Here is a 17484-nt window from a genome sequence, read left to right as displayed (position 1 = left end):
TCCGGCTCAGAATTTGGAGATTAGAAAACGGGGCATCAGTAAAGGAAAATAAAGGTAATGCAGGCATGTATGTACAATTAAGGTGACTACAGTGCACTTAAGCAAATATCACCAATCCTGGACAACCCCTTTAAAGAAGCAGGCAGAGGCAGGACCCTGCTCCGCTCAGCTAATCCTAGCATAGCACATGGTTATAGGGTACCCATGTGCTATGCCAGCATTTAGCCAACCTCCGGGAGCACAGGCAGGAGCAGCAATATGTGCTTCTGCCCTTGCATTGTTCGCTGCAGCCCAATTCATAAAGTGTACAATCCGTACTCCGCACACCGCTGACAAGTCAGCGATGCGCCAGACTAGTGAATATAAAGCACAGCTGAAATCAGGACTTTAGGTGGAAATTTCTTTACTAAAAAGTCAAAATCTATTAAAAAAAAGTATAATAGAATAATTATTTTTAGTGCATTTGGGACAATTTAAAAGAAAGTTGAATAAAAGTTTTGATACTCTCACAATGGAGTGTGTCACTACACAGTCCGAAACTGTCACCTTTCACTGCACACGCTCATACACAGCCTGTGGACAAAGGGAATGGTAACACCTAGTTGACAATATATTCATACAATTCAAAGAGGAATAATAGGGGACCAGAATTAAAAAAAAATTATTTCACAGGGAATATAACAAATACATTCCAGTCCTATAGCAAGGAACCATTCTCTGACAGAGTAAGTGGATTTGAATCATTACCTGCAGGTATGTCCCGCACAGCGAAGAGGCCGACACGAGTGTCTCCGTTTACAGTCCATTTCTGGGTCTCACAGTTTGGCTGACAGCTGTGATTCATAAAGCGGGAGAAGTTGCCCTTAGGTCCTGCATCAATGATTCGGTCCTGCATTGAAACAACCATGCAGTGAGGCATAACCCCGAACACCAATATTATAAATTGCTTTATCTGTCTCCTTAACATATATTTTTCTTTTCCCTTTGTCCTTTTTTTTTTTTTTTTCTGTTTTGTTCCCCTGATGAAAAGTTAATCATGATTTGTGTCATTGTCCATAGGCAAGTGATCATCTGTAATCTGTTGGTGAATCTGGCAGCAGGTGATCAATTTCCTTGCAGCGCCAACACAGGAAAAATGAAACATTACATAAGGTGCAATGGAATCAACCGGCTGTAAATGTAATGCACAGAACATGCTGGTACCAGAGTGGGAGACTCTTTGCAGCCGCTTTCTGCTTTGGCGCATAGATGAGGGTCTGGAATGAATGCTCTTCCATTCACTATCTCAGAACGGGTTTCTCAAACCAGACAACCCTTTAAAGTGTATCTACTGTAAATGTGATTAAATTCCTAGCAAAATAGGTTAGTTTAGGTACTTTAGAATTCATACACTACTGTGTATGGAAGTGCTGACTCTCCTGCGGCCACACTTACCGCTGTACAGGCCGGAGCATCGCTCTTACTCAAATGAGGAATTTCCAGCATGTAGTTGAATGGAATCTTGCAGGTCTTTATTTCATATCCAAAAGGTAAATGCAGTGTAGTGGACACAGACCTCCAACATCTCCCATCAGACCGACATGTTTCGAAGCCAGTAGGCTCTTAATCATGATCTGCACGTGTGATTATTGGTGAGCTGAAATCAATGTGTTTTTTTTATACGGACATCGCTCTTCCTGCCTGTAACAGAGTCACTCTTCTCAAGCCTTAGCAGAGAGAGCGCAGGCAGCGGCTCCAAAAGCCTAAGTATAATTAACGGGGTTGTCTTTTAAAAAAAAAAAATATATTGATAACCTATCCTCAGGACTCCTGGCACCCCTGCCAATCAAGGACTCCTGGCACCCCCGCCAATCAGCTGTTTGAAGAAAAAAAAAAGCAGCGCTCATTTTCGCTTTACTGTTTAGCTGCTCACCATCGTAACCGCAGCGGTTAAGTGTACTTACAACTAAGCTGTCCTATTCAATTCAATGGGGCAGTTCTGTAGTATTCACTTGAATCGGAAGGAGCCCTCCCATAGAAGTGAATAGGGATGCATAGTTGTAATTACACTGCTTTCCGCTGCATTTGCGATGGTGAGCAGGTAAACAATGAAGGGAAGGCCACGCTTGCACGGAACGTGGACTTCTCTTCAAACAGCTGATTGGTGGGGGTGCCAGGTGTTGGACCCCCACCTAGCCGATATTGATAACCTATCCCGAGGATAGGTCATCAATGTAAAAAAAAAAAAAAAAGCCGACAACCCCTTTAAAGCATGTGGATTCTATTGATTGCTGCAGTGCTTCACCATGTGTGCTATTGTCCTGTTTTTCCTTACACTGACCTGCAGCGGACACTCCCAAAACAGTTCATACATAATGCTGCTCAAAAGCCCCAGCAACTGGTACAACAAAATGCACAGGACTGAGGGCGCAGAGCCCCAAAACTGAATACTATTTTAGGTGGTCCCATAGCAGTGCAAGTAGAGTAAGCTGCACAAGCTAGGCCGCCTTTGTGCACCACTATGGGACTGCAAAAAATAGCTAGTGCTACGTTTACAGCACCCATTCAGCGCTATGTGCCTGCATGGTTACAGACTACAAATAAACCCAGTGTAGTCAGGTCCCACCCACACACACACACACAAGGATCCGGGTACACAGAGTGTTTGCAGTCTATTACAACAGAGCTCAGGTCCTCCTCACATGAGATGTAGACACAAAACGACAGATCAAGATTAGAAAATTTGTTCATGCATTGGAGATAAAAAGCCAAAGTGGACCAAGCCTTAAATGTTCAAATCCCATAGTAGTAGTCAATCTTAGAGAGGGGGTATAGCTAATACGGATTTATGACTGAACTCAATGTCTGTATAAATCCATTTTCGCCCTATTACATTAGGAAACTGATTTTCATTAGATGTAGGTATCCAGTTTTTAAAACATAAACCTTTTGAGTTAATCTTGCAGTAGAACGGACAACTTTTATGTACCTTGTCAATGGTCAGCATGTAAAAGTGCATGATGTCGTTCTCTTGTGCGTGGCGAATTCTTGCCATACACTCTTCATCATCTATAAGTTCCCCTACATATTCATTCACAAACTCTCCCTGCAAAAAAACAGATGAGACACATCAAATCAATAAGCAAGGATGTATTTCATGCAAGACTGATACTAAGGCCGCTTTCACACGGTCAGTCATTTTCACCAGTCATTGAGAACCAATACCAGGTGCGGGACAGAAACACAGAACAAGTGCAAATCTTTTAATTATACCGTATCTCTGCGTAGGATCCATTCCTTGTTTTGGCTCACAGTCACCGATGGAAATGATTGACCAAATGCTGACTATGTGAAAGCGACATAAGGTGCAACTTTTAATATAGCGTTGGTCTCGTCGTGTGACCTCAGTATGGGGGAAATGGTTGCCTGTGACTTGAAACTGTTCCAAAACTTTTCCCCATAGAGTAGCCCAACTTAAAGCTGCCACTGAGCCTTTGCATGAAGTCGGATGAAGCTGCAGTTTACCTTTTTTATGTCTCTCGTAGCAATGAGACCCCATCCTTTTCCCTCTGTTTTAATGATCTTGGTCTCTGGATACAGACGCTTGGTGAAGCTCTGATTCTGACACCTATCTCCAGCGGGGCACACTTGTGGGTGGCATTCGTACATTAGCATTCGATTCAGACATTCAGAGTCCAGTCCGCACGGTTTGTCGCTGGTCGGCTTACAATTGCACTTGGGTATTTCGGATATATCAGCAGTGTAAACTTGAACTCTCCCGTAGGGTTTGTTCACCTAAGTGAAAACAAAACCTAGATTAGGATGAATAAAAACCTTTGCAGTCGCGAGAGGAGTGGAAATCTCATACAAAATACCTTTATGTGTTTATAAGGTGGAGGCTTTTTTTCATTTTCCTGAGTTTCCTTTGCTTTTCGCAGTGACTGAAGCTCAATAAACCGTTCTTCGGCTTCTTGCAAAGCTTCAGGGGGGAAAGAAAAGGAGAATTTATTGAGAAATGAGTATAATAAATAAATTATTCTGTCATAGGTAAAATGTTAACAACCACAGACCAAGTAGCAGCAAACCCCCAATGATCCTGAGGATGGAGAGGCTGCCGTGCTAATTTTGCACGTCCCTGTCACCGATTTTGTCCTGCATAGTGCCGCTCAACCACCTGTTGCACAGAGAAAGCAACTCTTCTCTATTCAAGCCCCAATGTGCAGGGAAAACTTTGCTACACTAGCGCCGTCACCCCTTCGTGTTCAGGAATTGCAGGGGTTCCAGATGCTGGACCTTACCAATCATAAATAGCATATCCTAGTTATAAACCATCACTTTATGAAATGAGGAAACCCCCACCCTGAGGGAAGTTTCACATGCAACTTTTTTTTTCTAATCCAGTAGGCAATAGTGACCTTTGAGGCCGCCAAACCCTTGCACCGACTGTCAGGAATAATAAACAAGGATCTGGGAGGTGGAAGACAAACAGACACAGGATGCAAGGACAGAATCCAGATGATGGACAGATCGTTCCCTAGGATGGGGCGGAGAGGAGCAAAAAGGAAGGAAGAACATTGTCCTTGTTTAGATCAAAGGGAGAAACAACCTTTGGAAGAAAAGAAGGTACTGGGCAGTTCTGCCTTATCCTGGTGAAGGACCAGGAAGAATCTGCAATTCCAACACTTGTCTGATGATGGCCATGAAGACGAAGAGAAAACTCCTTGGGGCCGCTTGAAGAGAGTCGAGGACTAAGTTCCCATGATGGAGTGGGAGGACAACTTGGGGAGCAGGATGGGCTGACATTTGAAGACAGGTTTTAACTGGTGCTTTTAAGACCAATGGACGTTAAAAGACAATAGAAAGGACAAACTCCTGTCCAAGGTCTGGGTCTACATTCAGACCGTGTTGCAAACAGGACAGAACCAAAGTGGTGGTAGGAGATGCTCCTCACACCAAAGCAAGAGTGTCACTGAACAAACTATTTTCCCTTAATACGTCACTTTTATTAATGATGACTAAAAATATTTACACAATGATTTCTTTTTTGAAACAAAAAAAAATTATGTTTTAGGCTAGTTTCACACTTGCGGCAGGACGGATCCGACATGCTGTTCACCATGTCGGATCCGTCCTGCGGCTATTTCGCCGTGCCTGCGGACCGCCGCTCCGTCCCCATTGACTACAATGGGGACGGGGGCGGAGCTCCGGCGCAGCACGGCGGTGCACGGAGAAAGCCGCCGGACTAAAAAGCCTGACATGCAGTAATTTTAGTCCGGCGGCCTTTCTCCGTGCAGCGCCGTGCTGCGCCGGAGCTCCGCCCCCGTCCCCATTATAGTCAATGGGGACGGAGCGGCGGTCCGCGGGCACGGCGAAATAGCCGCAGGACGGATCCGACATGGTGAACAGCATGTCGGATCCGTCCTGCCGCAAGTGTGAAAGTACCCTTAGTGTTTCCATAGTCTGAGAGACATAATTTTTTGGGGGCGATTACCTTGGGTAGGGTATGATTTTTGCGGGATGAGGTGACTGTTTTATTGTCACTATTTTGGGGTGCGTGTGACTTTTTGATCCCGTGCTATTACACTTTTTGTGATGTAAGGTGACAAAAAATGGCTTTTTTTTTTACACCGTTTTTATTTTTTTACGGTATTCATCTGAGGGGTTAGGTCATGTGATATTTTTATAGAGCAAGTTATTACGGACGCTGCGATACATAAATAAATAAAAAAGTATACATATTAGGTATCGCCGCGTCCGTTTCGACCGGCTCAATAAACATATCACATGACCTAACCCCTCAGATGAACACCGTAAAAAATAAAAACTGTACTAAATAAAAAAATAATTGTCACCTTACATCACAAAAAGTACAACAGCAAGCGATCAAAAAGGCGTTTGCCCACCAAAATAGTACCAATCTAACCGTCGCCTCATCCCGCAAAAAATGAGCCCCTACCTGGGACAATCGCCCAAAAAAATAAAAAAAACTATGGCTCAGAATATGGAGACACAAAATTTTTGTTTCAAAAATATTATTGTGTAAAACTTACATAAATAAAAAAAAGTATACATATTAGGTAAGTTTTACACAATAATATAATTTTTGAAACAAAAATTTTGTGTCTCCATATTCTGGGGTTAAAACATTTTTTTCTGATTGAGTGGTGAGGACCACGATGAAGGCCAGAAAACCTGCTTCAGCCCAAATCTGGCATAGGACTTGGAAATCTTTTTTCCTTAAAAACAGTGGAAAAACTCACTGAAATAACAATTTTATCACAACTGGGTAGGTATATGGAAGAGTGTCACTGAACAAACTATTTTCCCTTAGGTAGGGGCTCATTTTTTGCGGGATGAGGCGACGGTTAGATTGGTACTATTTTGGTGGGCAAACGCCTTTTTGATCGCTTGCTGTTGTACTTTTTGTGATGTAAGGTGACAATTATTTTTTTATTTAGTACAGTTTTTATTTTTTACGGTGTTCATCTGAGGGGTTAGGTCATGTGATATGTTTATTGAGCCGGTCGAAACGGACGCGGCGATACCTAATATGTATACTTTTTTTTTATTTATGTATCGCAGCGTCCGTAATAACTTGCTCTATAAAAATATCACATGACCTAACCCCTCAGATGAATACCGTAAAAAAATAAAAACGGTGTAAAAAAAAAGCCATTTTTTGTCACCTTACATCACAAAAAGTGTAATAGCACGGGATCAAAAAGTCACACGCACCCCAAAATAGTGACAATAAAACAGTCACCTCATCCCGCAAAAATCATACCCTACCCAAGGTAATCGCCCCAAAAAAATTATGTCTCTCAGACTATGGAAACACTAAAACATAATTTTTTTTTGTTTCAAAAAAGAAATCATTGTGTAAAAAAAAAAAGTATACATATTAGGTATCGCCGCATTCGTGACAATCTGGTCTATAAAAATATCACATGATCTAAACTGTCAGATGAATGTTGTAAATAACAAAAAATTAAAACGGTGCCAAAACTGCTATGTCTTGTTACCTTGCTTTACAAAAATTGTAATATAGAGCAACCAAAAATCATATGTACCCTAAACTAGTACCAACAATACTGCCACCCTATCCCGTAGTTTCTAAAATGGGGTCACTTTTTGGGAGTTTCTACTCTAGGGGTGCATCAGGGGGGCTTCAAATGGGACATGGTGTCAAAAAAAACAGTCCAGCAAAATCTGCCTTCCAAAAACCGTATGGCATTCCTTTCCTTCTGCGCCCTGGCGTGTGCCCGTACAGTAGTTTACGACCACATATTGGGGTGTTTCTGTAAACTACAGAATCAGGGCCATAAATATTGAGTTTGGTTTGGCTGTTAACCCTTGCTTTGTAACTGGAAAAAAATTATTAAAATGGAAAATATGCCCAAAAAGTGAAATTTTGAAATTGTATATCTATTTTCCATAAATTCTTGTGGAACACCTAAAGGGTTAACAAAGTTTGTAAAATCTATTTTGAATACCTTGAGGGGTGTAGTTTATAGAAAGGGGTCATTTTTGGGTGATTTCTATTATGTAAGCCTCGTAAAACTGTTCCCTAAGAATTGGGTTTTTGAAAATTTCAGAAAAATTTCAAGATTTGCTTCCAAAACTTCTAAGCCTGGTAACATCCTCAAAAAATAAAATATTCCCAAAATGATCCAAACATGAAGTAGACATATGGGGAATGTAAAATAATAACTATTTTTGGAGGTATTACTATGTATTATAGAAGTAGAGAAATTTAAACTTGGAAATTTGCTATTATATTTTTTTTTACAAATTTTTGGTAAATTTGCAATTTTTTTTATAAATAAAATGTTTTTTTTTTTTTACTTCATTTTACCAGTGTCATGAAGTACAATATATGACGAAAAAACAATCTCAGAATGGCCTAGATAAGTCAAAGCGTTTTAAAGTTATCAGCACTTACAGTGACACTGGTCAGATTGGCTGAGTCCTTAAGGGGTTAAACGGGTCTCTGAGAGAGAACGTTGTCTCTAACCCTGGGTTCACACCTAATCGTTTCTGAGACGCGCGTTTTTATGCGCGTTTTTTGCAATAGTAAACGCGCGTTTGTGTGATTGACTGCAGTGTTGTCCAATGAGTCTATGGGCCAAAACGCGCGACAAACGCCCAAAAAAAAGCTCAAGAACTTGTTTATGCGTCGGGCGTTTTCCAGCGCGTTCAAACGCGCTGTAAAACGCTCAAGTGTGAACCAGGGCCATAGGGAAGCATTGGTTTTCACGTGTTGAGCGTTTTACAGCGCGAAAACGCTCAGGTGTGAACCCAGGGTAAGAGGAAGACGACATGGAGAATCGACCAAGAGATAGAGGATGTTGGCTTAACAAATCCAATGAGGTCAATCTAGTGTGATGGCAATAGTCAGCATGCCTTCCTATTTGATTCCTTGGGAAGCAGAGTGAGGGATAATACTTACCCAAGTCCCCATATGCAGGGCGGGATAAAGCTGATAGGAGGAGCGAACACTCTTTAGCTTAGTGTCCACCTCCTACAGGCAACAACTATATCCCATGGTTCTGTGTCCCCCGATGAGTAGCGAGAAATAACAGAGCTCTCATACACTTAGGCTATGTTTATATATGGTAGATTTGTTGCAGATTTTTGGTGCAGATGCCAAAAGGGGGAGATGGCAACAATGTACAGCGCATTACCAGATTTGTGCACTGGATTTAGCCCCTTTTTAAAACTCACCATTTTTGAAGACTTTGCCGATGGCTTTAACTCCATGATGTTTGCTGCCACGATCCCCCTCCATGTACGGAAATATCCGCGCATGGTGCGTCCAGTAATAGTCTTTGGAGCCAAAAAAGTAAACTGGGAACTCTCCAATTTCATGTTTCATTTTTTGGATATTTGGAGGGATGTTTTTCGGGTGACGTACTTCTGCAGGCCACCATCTACGTGAAAGAAAAGGCAATTCCATAAAGGAGCTATGGAAACTTCTAGACAGTAAGGGAACCTGACCTACATTAGAAAATTGCTCAGGTAACTCTGTAGGGGAGACAAGCTATGAGAGGGAGCACATCCAAATGAATGGTTGTCCAAATAACAGTTTGATTTTTATCAATTTTGCAGTTTTTATCACTTCCATTCAGTGTTTTAAGGGGTTCTCCAAGCTTTTTAAGAAAATCAATGAATCTTCTCACCTGCGGAAGAAAGTTAGTTTCCTCAGTACTGTCCGTCGTGCTGCAGTCAGAAGTGTCCTGACCAGAACCGTTCCGGGGTCTTCCTATTCAGCTTCATATACGTATATACATATGCATAAATGCAGCTAAAGGAAGGAAGACTTGAGAACACATCTGTACTTCTTCTAAAAAAGCCTGGAGAAGCCATTTACCTTGGTGGCTGTTGCATATTAACATTAAAGGGGTTTTCTCAACATTTTTATTGATGACCCATCATCAGGATTGGACATAGATATCAGGTCGACGGGGGGGTCTGACACTCGGCACCCCCGCCCTTTCAGCTGGATGCAGAGTGTATAGGAAGGAGCCGTCCCATTGAAGTGAATAGGACGGCTTCTTGTAATTACACCTGCTCACCGCTTCGATGTAGAGTGTGGTCTTCTCTTCAACCAGCTGATCGTCGGGGGCTCCGGGTGTCCGACCCCCACCGATCTGATATTGATGACCTATCCTGAGGAGAGGTTATCCATAAAAATATCTTGGGGAAAACCCCTTTGACGCTCCTTTTTTACTGGACACTGGAGGATTGCACATTCACACCTGTAGTTGCCTAGTTTCACCCAAATAATGTCCTGATATCGCGGCTTCTTCCCTGCTCTACAGTCATTGCAAAACCAGCTGCCGTCTGGCATTTCAATATTCAAGCAGTCAGGATGAAAAGCAGCAGGGCAGGATTCGCAGCACAGCAGACTTCCACCTGAAGGAAAAAACAAAAAAGGAGGCAGCTACATTACAGAAGTTTCAGCATTTTCTAAAATTACCATTCCATTACTTGTAATGTTTCTGTGGCCTAAACTGCGCCTCTGCACTACTCCTCTGCCCAGCGGCAGACACAGAAAATGCTGTTTGTATGTAGTGTTGCCAGTGCCTGCTGTGTCCCTACTGTGGGCAAGCACAAGGCATTCCGGTATTGAGACCCGGCAGAGGATCCTAAAACCTGGCCAAAACGGTTCAGTTTGGCCCTTTTCATTGTCAATGGGGACAAAACTGATCAGGATGCATTTCATACCATTTTGCTGCGTTTTTTCACTGGACATAAAACCGCTGCAAGCTGTGGTTGTGTCCGGTCTACGAAAAAGGGACAAACGGGATCTGGCAGAAAAATCAATGTAAGGCAACGATACCGGATCAGTTTTTTTTTTTTTTTCCACATCTGATAAAAACGGATCCATGACCCATTGACTTACAATGATTTTGGTGTCTGATGCAGTTTGCTCCATTTCGATGCTACACAACAGCATCCTAATGAAATGTGCATTAGCCCATTGTTTGGGACTAAATCCATAGCATGCAAACTGCAAAACTGTGGCAGGGTCAGCCACAGATTTCTGCCAGATTATACGGCCAATATACATTGAGTTTTTCCACTGCGTATTTTAACATCTAAACATACCCTGAAAAGGGACTTTTTGGGAGTCAAATATTGACTGATTGAGGGCCTGACTTCTGACATCCCTGCTGTTGAAAGGGGCCAAGGTAACTGAAGTCTCATTCCAAGCACAGTGCCGTACGTATTACAGTGGCTATTCTTGGTATTGCAACTCAACTTAGCTGCACAAAACCCATGTGACCTGATGGACATGAGGTTATAGCCCGAGGAAGAGGCCACAGCACTCATGCCTCAGCCCCTTCCAACAGCTGACTGATCGGGGTGCCAGGATATTGATGACCTACACTGAGGATGCCTTATTGATATTGAAATCTTGAAAAAAAAACAAAAAACTTTAGGCTACTTTCCCACTAGCGTTTACATTTTCCGGTATTGAGATCCGGCAAAGGATCTCAATACCAGAGAAAAACGCTTCAGTTTTGTTGTCCTCATTCATTGTTACTAGGGACAAAACTAAACAGAACGGAATGCTCCAAAATGCATTCCGTTCCGTTCTCATACTGGAAAGCAAACCGCAGCGTGCTACTGTTTTATTTCCATCCTGGGATGCGGAGCAAAACAGATCGGGCATGACCCGCAATGCAAGTCAATAGGGACGGATCAGTTTTCTCTGACACAATCTGCAACAATAGAAAATTCCTTGTAGTGATGTTTTCACCTGGAAAGATGTTTAGGTTTGTAAAATATCCTGAAAAACCTCAATAAAAATCATTTTGAAAGAAAAAAAGGATCCGTCCCCTATTGACTTTCAATGGGGTTCATGACGGATCCGTCTTGGCTATGTTAAACATAATACAACCGGATCCGTTCATAACGGATGCAGATGGTTGTATTATCAGTAACGGAAACGTTTTTGCTGATCCCTTCCAGATCAGGCAAAAAACGCAAATGTGAAAGCAGCCTTAAACGGCTTGTATAAACCTGTTAGCTTTAAAAACGAGTCCTAGCAGGAGGTATGAAGTTTTTTTCTGCACTGGAAAGCAGTGATGGAAGGTCTGGTCTAACCGACCACCGTCACCAACCATCAGTGGTGGCATAGAGCCAAATGTGTAGAAAATAAGATGATAAATTTGCAAATACACCCTGCAATTATAAGAAAGTCAATTAATCCTGTTTTACTGAGATTCACCCTATTGTCGGCCCCCCTCACCTAGAGAAATTGTTTTCTCCTTGTAAACAGAGGGTGCTGCATGCTGTGCTGAAATTAATAAATAAATCATGTTCTTATAAGCTACAGGCAACATAGTCAAAATTCATATGTTAATTCTAATAGTCATTACAAAATAGGAGCATGGGATAGCACTATGTTCAGACTCCCACGCAGTACAGACTTCAATATCCAGGTCATTACTGTGGCAGAGCAGTATAAGGCCTCATGCACACGACCGTTGTGTGCATCCGTGGCCGTTGTGCCGTTTTCCGTTTTTTTTCGTGGACCCATTGACTTTCAATGGGTCCGTGGAAAAATCGGAAAATGCACCGTTTTGCAGCTGAGGCCGTGATCCGTGTATCCTGTCCGTCAAAAAAATATGACCTGTCCTATTTTTTTGACGGACAACGGTTCACGGACCCATTCAAGTCAATGGGTCCGTGAAAGAACACGGATGCACACAAGATTGGCATCCGTGTCCGTGATCCGTGGCCGTAGGTTGCTTTCATACAGACGGATCCGAAGATCCGTCTGCATAAAAGATTTTTCTGATCTAAGTTTTCACTTCGTGAAAACTCATTTCCGACAGTATATTCTAACACAGAGGCGTTCCCATGGTGATGGGGACGCTTCTAGTTAGAATACACTGCAAACTTTGTACAAGACTGCCCCCTGCTGCCTGGCAGCACCCGATCTCTTACAGGGGGATATGATAGCACAATTAACCCCTTCAGGTGCGGCACCTAAAGGGGTTAATTGTACTATCATATTCCCCTGTAAGAGATCAGGGCTGCCAGGCAGCAGGGGGCAGACCCCCCCCTCCCCAGTTTGAATATCGTTGGTGGCACAGTGTGCGCCCACCATCGCCCCCCCCCCCCCCTCTATTGTAATAAATCGTTGGTGGCACAGTGTGCCCCCACCATCGCCCCCCCCTCCCTCCCTTTATTGTAATAAATCGTTGGTGGCACAGTGTGCCAACCACCATCGGCTCCCCCTCCCTCTATAGCAGTAACAACATTGGTGGCAGTGTGCGGCCTCCCATTCTCCCCCCCCCCCCCCCATCATTGGTGGCAGCGGAGTTCCGATCGGAGTCCCAGTTTAATCGCTGGGGCTCCGATCGGTAACCATGGCAACCAGGAAGCTACTGCAGCCCTGGTTGCCATGGTTACTTAGCAATATTACAACAGTAGAAGATTCATACTTACCTGCTTGCTGCTGCGATGTCTGAACGTCCGTGGATCCTCCAAAAATCAAGGAAGACCCACGGACGAAAAAACGGTCACGGATCACGGACCGTTAAAAAAAAACTGTCGTGTGCATGAGGCCTAAGTCTGGGGCTACATGGCGATCTCGTCAGTGACGCTCATTGCGCTGTATGGCAGTACAGCCACTGAACTGACTGTGGTCCCATAAAGACTCGCAAGCTGCTGCAATCCCCGCAGGGACCCCACACTGTTCAATGGCTCCGCTTCTACACAGCGATCTTTGGACGTTTGACAGGTGTCCGACCAGGACTGCTGCGTAGCCTTAGGCCACTTTCACACCTGCGTTAGGTGCGGATCCGTCTGGTATCTGCACAGACTGATCCGCACCTATAATGCAAACAATTGTATCCATTCAGAACGGATCCGTTTGCATTACCATGAACAAAAAAAATAAATGCAAACGGATCCTTTTTGACTTACATTGAAAGTCAATAGGAGGCGGATCCGTTTTCAATTGCATTATATTGTGTCAGTGAAAACGGATCCGTCCCCATTGACTTACATTGTAAGTCAGGACGGATCCGTTTGGCTCCACACCGTCAGGCGGACACCAAAACACTGCAAGCAGCGTTTTGGTGTTCGCCTCCAGGGCGGAATGGAGGCTGAACGGAGGCAAACTGATGCATTCTGAACGTATCCTTATCCATTCAGAATGCATTGGGGCTAAACTAATCTGTTTTGGGCCGCTTGTGAGATTCCTGAAACGGATCTCACAAGTGGACCCAGATATACCAGTGTGAAAGTAGCCTTAGCCTAAAACATGCAAAACCATTTCATCCATGGCATGTAGCAGCTCGTAGCATGTCACAATTGTGGATATCGGTTTGCATTTTCAAGGAGACCTAAATATAAATAGTTTCATAAAATTATTTTAAAAAATGAATATAAAAAAAACAAAAACAAAAAAAAACTATAACATACCTTTGGAGCACACAAAACACCAGCACACGTTGACATGGGCATGGTTGCTCTTGCCCTTCACCGCAACAAAGTGAGCAGAACAGATGATGCTGGAAGGACTGAGCAATGTGCATCCTGCAGATACACAAGTGTCTCCTCCATGGTAAGCAACTGGACAGCGCACACATCTTATCAATTTACCTACAAAACATCAAAAACAACTTTCACTATCAGATACAGCCCTACGAGCCTGTATACGGCACAGACTGCTTGTAGCTTCGTGAAGAGGAAGGGTATATACCTACCCTTGACTGTCCTGGCATTTGAATGGCTAGGAATAAGGCAGCTGGCACAGTGATGGAGCGGGCATCGGAATCCCTTCCCATCAAATGTTGCATTCGGATACTGGCGTAAACAGGACTCATGGTAAAATTTGCCACAGTTAGATGCACTGCAGCGCTTCACATCTGCATCCTTATCTTTGCATACAAAACATGAATGGATGCCTGCAAGGGAAAGTTGACAAAAAAAAGACTCCTTGAGGATTGGGCGAAGAGCTCATTCACATGAATGCATTTTCTTTCCGTTTCTTCTGCGGCACCATTCATTTCAATGGGTCCGCAAAAAAAAAAAAAAAAAAAAAACGAAGTTACTCCGTGTGCATTCCATTTCCGTATGTCCGTATATTTGTTCCGCAAAAAAGTAGAACATGTCCTATTTTGTCTGCATTAAGGTCAAGCATAGTACTGTTCTATCAGGGGCCAGCTGTTCCGTTCTGCGAAATATGAAATGCACACGGACGGCATCTGTATTTTTTGTGGACCGCAAAATACATACAGTCGTGTGCATGAAGCCTAATTCTGACATTGAAGACCAGAACGTTTCTCTCTTTGCTCTGCAGTCATTAGGAATTCGAATCGAATGAGGCTTTGTTTTTTGTTGGACAAGTGTATGTATTATTTTGGCAAAAATGATGCTATAAATTTATTGGTTGTGAAGATACCAAATATGAACATAATTTATGCTATGAGGCTTGTAAAAAAATTTGGGGAAAATAATAAAAATTATACATATCTCAATCCTAAATGGAATTTTTAATTTCATTATAGATGTTTTTTTGATCTACAAACCGTACTTGAAAATATCTACAATATGGTAGTAAATTAGCCTGTGTATTAATAGCACATGGCCAGTTTTTGGATATAACCACGAAGGCCCCAATAATAGAATATTTTCAGAGAACTCCAGGGTCCATCACAGCAGCCTATGTCTACGGACTTTCTTTGAAACTTTACACTGCTCGCTTGGAGGGCCGATCAGAAACAAAGAGGCACAAGTGCTTAGCAGAGCTAAGCGGTTGCTGGGTCTCAGCACAGGGATCCCCAAAGATCAAAACGTCTGACTTCTTTCACTATGGCGCTTTTTTTTTTTCTTTTTCCAATGACAGGTACCCTTTCACTGTGTTACTGAATAGTCCAATGTAAATAGACTGTATGCAGTCAGCCCCCTCTAGTGGCAGCCAGCATCTTATCCATTATAAAAAGGTTTAGCAATTTTGTTCAATTGGTCTAATATGATGTATGCATAACTTTAAAGAGGTTGCCCCACCTCAACTACTTATCCCCAATCCACAGGATAGAAGATAAGTGTCTGATCGATGGAGCCTCAACAGTTTGGGACTCCCACCAATCACAAGAATGAGGAGAAACTGGAAGGGAATGATGTGGCAGTCATGCATGTGCACTACCGTTTATTCAACTCAATACGGGTCTACCAATGAAAACCGTACAGAGCATCGGCAGAGCCACAGACCTGAAAGGAGAGGTCAGACCCCACCAACCAGATACTTATCTTCTATCCACAGGATAAGGAGATAAGTTCTTTGCTTTGAAATTCTGTTGCCATTGGTTCCATGTTGCATCCACCTTATGCACACCACTTAGGTGGTCACCCAAATGCGTTTTCATCACCTGTATCAGTCCCAGAACTGTCAATGTTGTTTCGGCACCTCTGTGGATGCATAAGCACTGCTAGCACGGTATCTCTGCTGCAGAGCACTGTGCAGGTGAAGTAGAGCTAATCAGACCAACTGCAGCCTTCAATTGTCCTTTATTTCACGCCACTAAAATGACCCAGAGGTATACATGTATATGACCAACAGTCACACAGCCTGCCCATGATTCTGATGGGAAACCCAGAAGTGAACAGATCGCACGAGGAGATGAAAATTAGACGAGTATAAGTTATCTTGGTTTAGTGCAAGGGGTCCCTTTAAATCTATGCAACCATCCAAGGTTTTGCAATGAACCACTATGAAATCATAAAAAACTAAATTTTTCTACTTTTAATTAGGATCTCGGCGCTGAATGCGTTTGCTGTGGACCATTTATCTCTGGCCTCCTACCTGATGTGCATTCTTCACATTGAAAAGGGCCATTTGGCCTTTCTGAGAGTCCAAGACACGATAAATGGAAAGCAGAGCAGCACAGGCCTTCACACAACAGCAGATCCCCTGCTTTTTCACAGAGCTGGAAAACACACAAGGTAGAATCATGTAAAAAAACTAAAAACACAATCTGCTCAAATTAGATGACTACAGTAAAGTAGGATATTCAGGTTAAAGCAAGCATCCTCAAACTGCGGCCCTCCAGCTGTTGCAAAACTACAACTCCCAGCATGCCCGAACAGCCTACAGTTATCAGCAGCCTACAGCAGGGCATTGTGGGAGTTGTAGTTTTACAACAGCTGGAGGGCCGCAGTTTGAGGATGCCTAGGGTGAACTGTGTTCACTTTGTGCCGGTCATCTAATAAGGCTACTTTCACATCTGTGTTTTTGCTGGATCCGTCATGGATCAGCAAAAACGGTTCCATTAGGATAATACAACTGGTTGCATCCAGTTATGAACAGATCCGGTTGTATTATCTCTAAAATAGCCCTGACGGATCCGGCACTAAAACCATTGTAAGTCAATGGGGGACGGATCAGTTTTTTTTTTTGTGACTGAGAAAACTGACCCGGCACCATTGACTTACATTGTGTTTCATACGGGATCAGTCTTGCTCCGCATCCCATGACGCACTGAAAAACGCTGCTTGCAGCGTTTTTCTGGCCGGCATGGGAAGGCAACCAAATGGAACGCATTCTGGTGCACCCCGTTCCGCTCTGTCCCCATTGACAATGAATGGAGACAAAACTGAAGCGTTTTCCTCCGGTATCGAGATCGTATGACGGAACTCAATACTGGAAAGGAAAAGCGCAGATGTGAAAGTAGCCTAAACCTTCTCTCTAAATTACTAGAGGTCATAAACACTTATTTAAGCCACAGTCTAATCAGTAAGATACAAGTTGAGCTATAATGAGTGTTTATAAGGTCAGAGTTTAGGAGCCCGTCAGGTGAGCTGCCTGACTGAAAAGAAAGATAATTCAGAACCAGCTACTAGATAAACTCAAAGCTGTGCAGGGAAAACAGCTCATCATTTTACAAATTGAAAAAAATTGTTTTTTTTGCTTAAAATGAGTACAGTGCAATAATGAAAAATGGCACCAAAGGTGTATATAGCCTCAAATACAAAGATTTGGGC

At 43.0% G+C, this 17484-nt stretch overlaps 1 protein-coding gene across 1 annotated transcript in view; it reads right to left on the bottom strand.

Moving 5' to 3' along the window:
• The window catches only part of NSD2 (nuclear receptor binding SET domain protein 2), an 86876-nt gene that overhangs the window by 7475 nt on the left and 61917 nt on the right, over positions 1-17484 (bottom strand). Inside the window, 9 exon segments of the mRNA XM_044295486.1 lie at positions 748-889; positions 2969-3085; positions 3505-3774; positions 3855-3958; positions 8704-8909; positions 9738-9894; positions 13924-14103; positions 14208-14408; positions 16307-16430. Coding sequence (XP_044151421.1) covers positions 748-889; positions 2969-3085; positions 3505-3774; positions 3855-3958; positions 8704-8909; positions 9738-9894; positions 13924-14103; positions 14208-14408; positions 16307-16430 — 1501 coding nt within the window.

Source organism: Bufo gargarizans, chromosome 1 (genome assembly GCF_014858855.1).
Source record: "Bufo gargarizans isolate SCDJY-AF-19 chromosome 1, ASM1485885v1, whole genome shotgun sequence".
Classification (NCBI taxonomy): Eukaryota; Metazoa; Chordata; class Amphibia; order Anura; family Bufonidae; genus Bufo; species Bufo gargarizans.
Note: the sequence above shows the minus strand (reverse complement) of the source record. Positions and strands in the feature narration are given on the sequence as shown.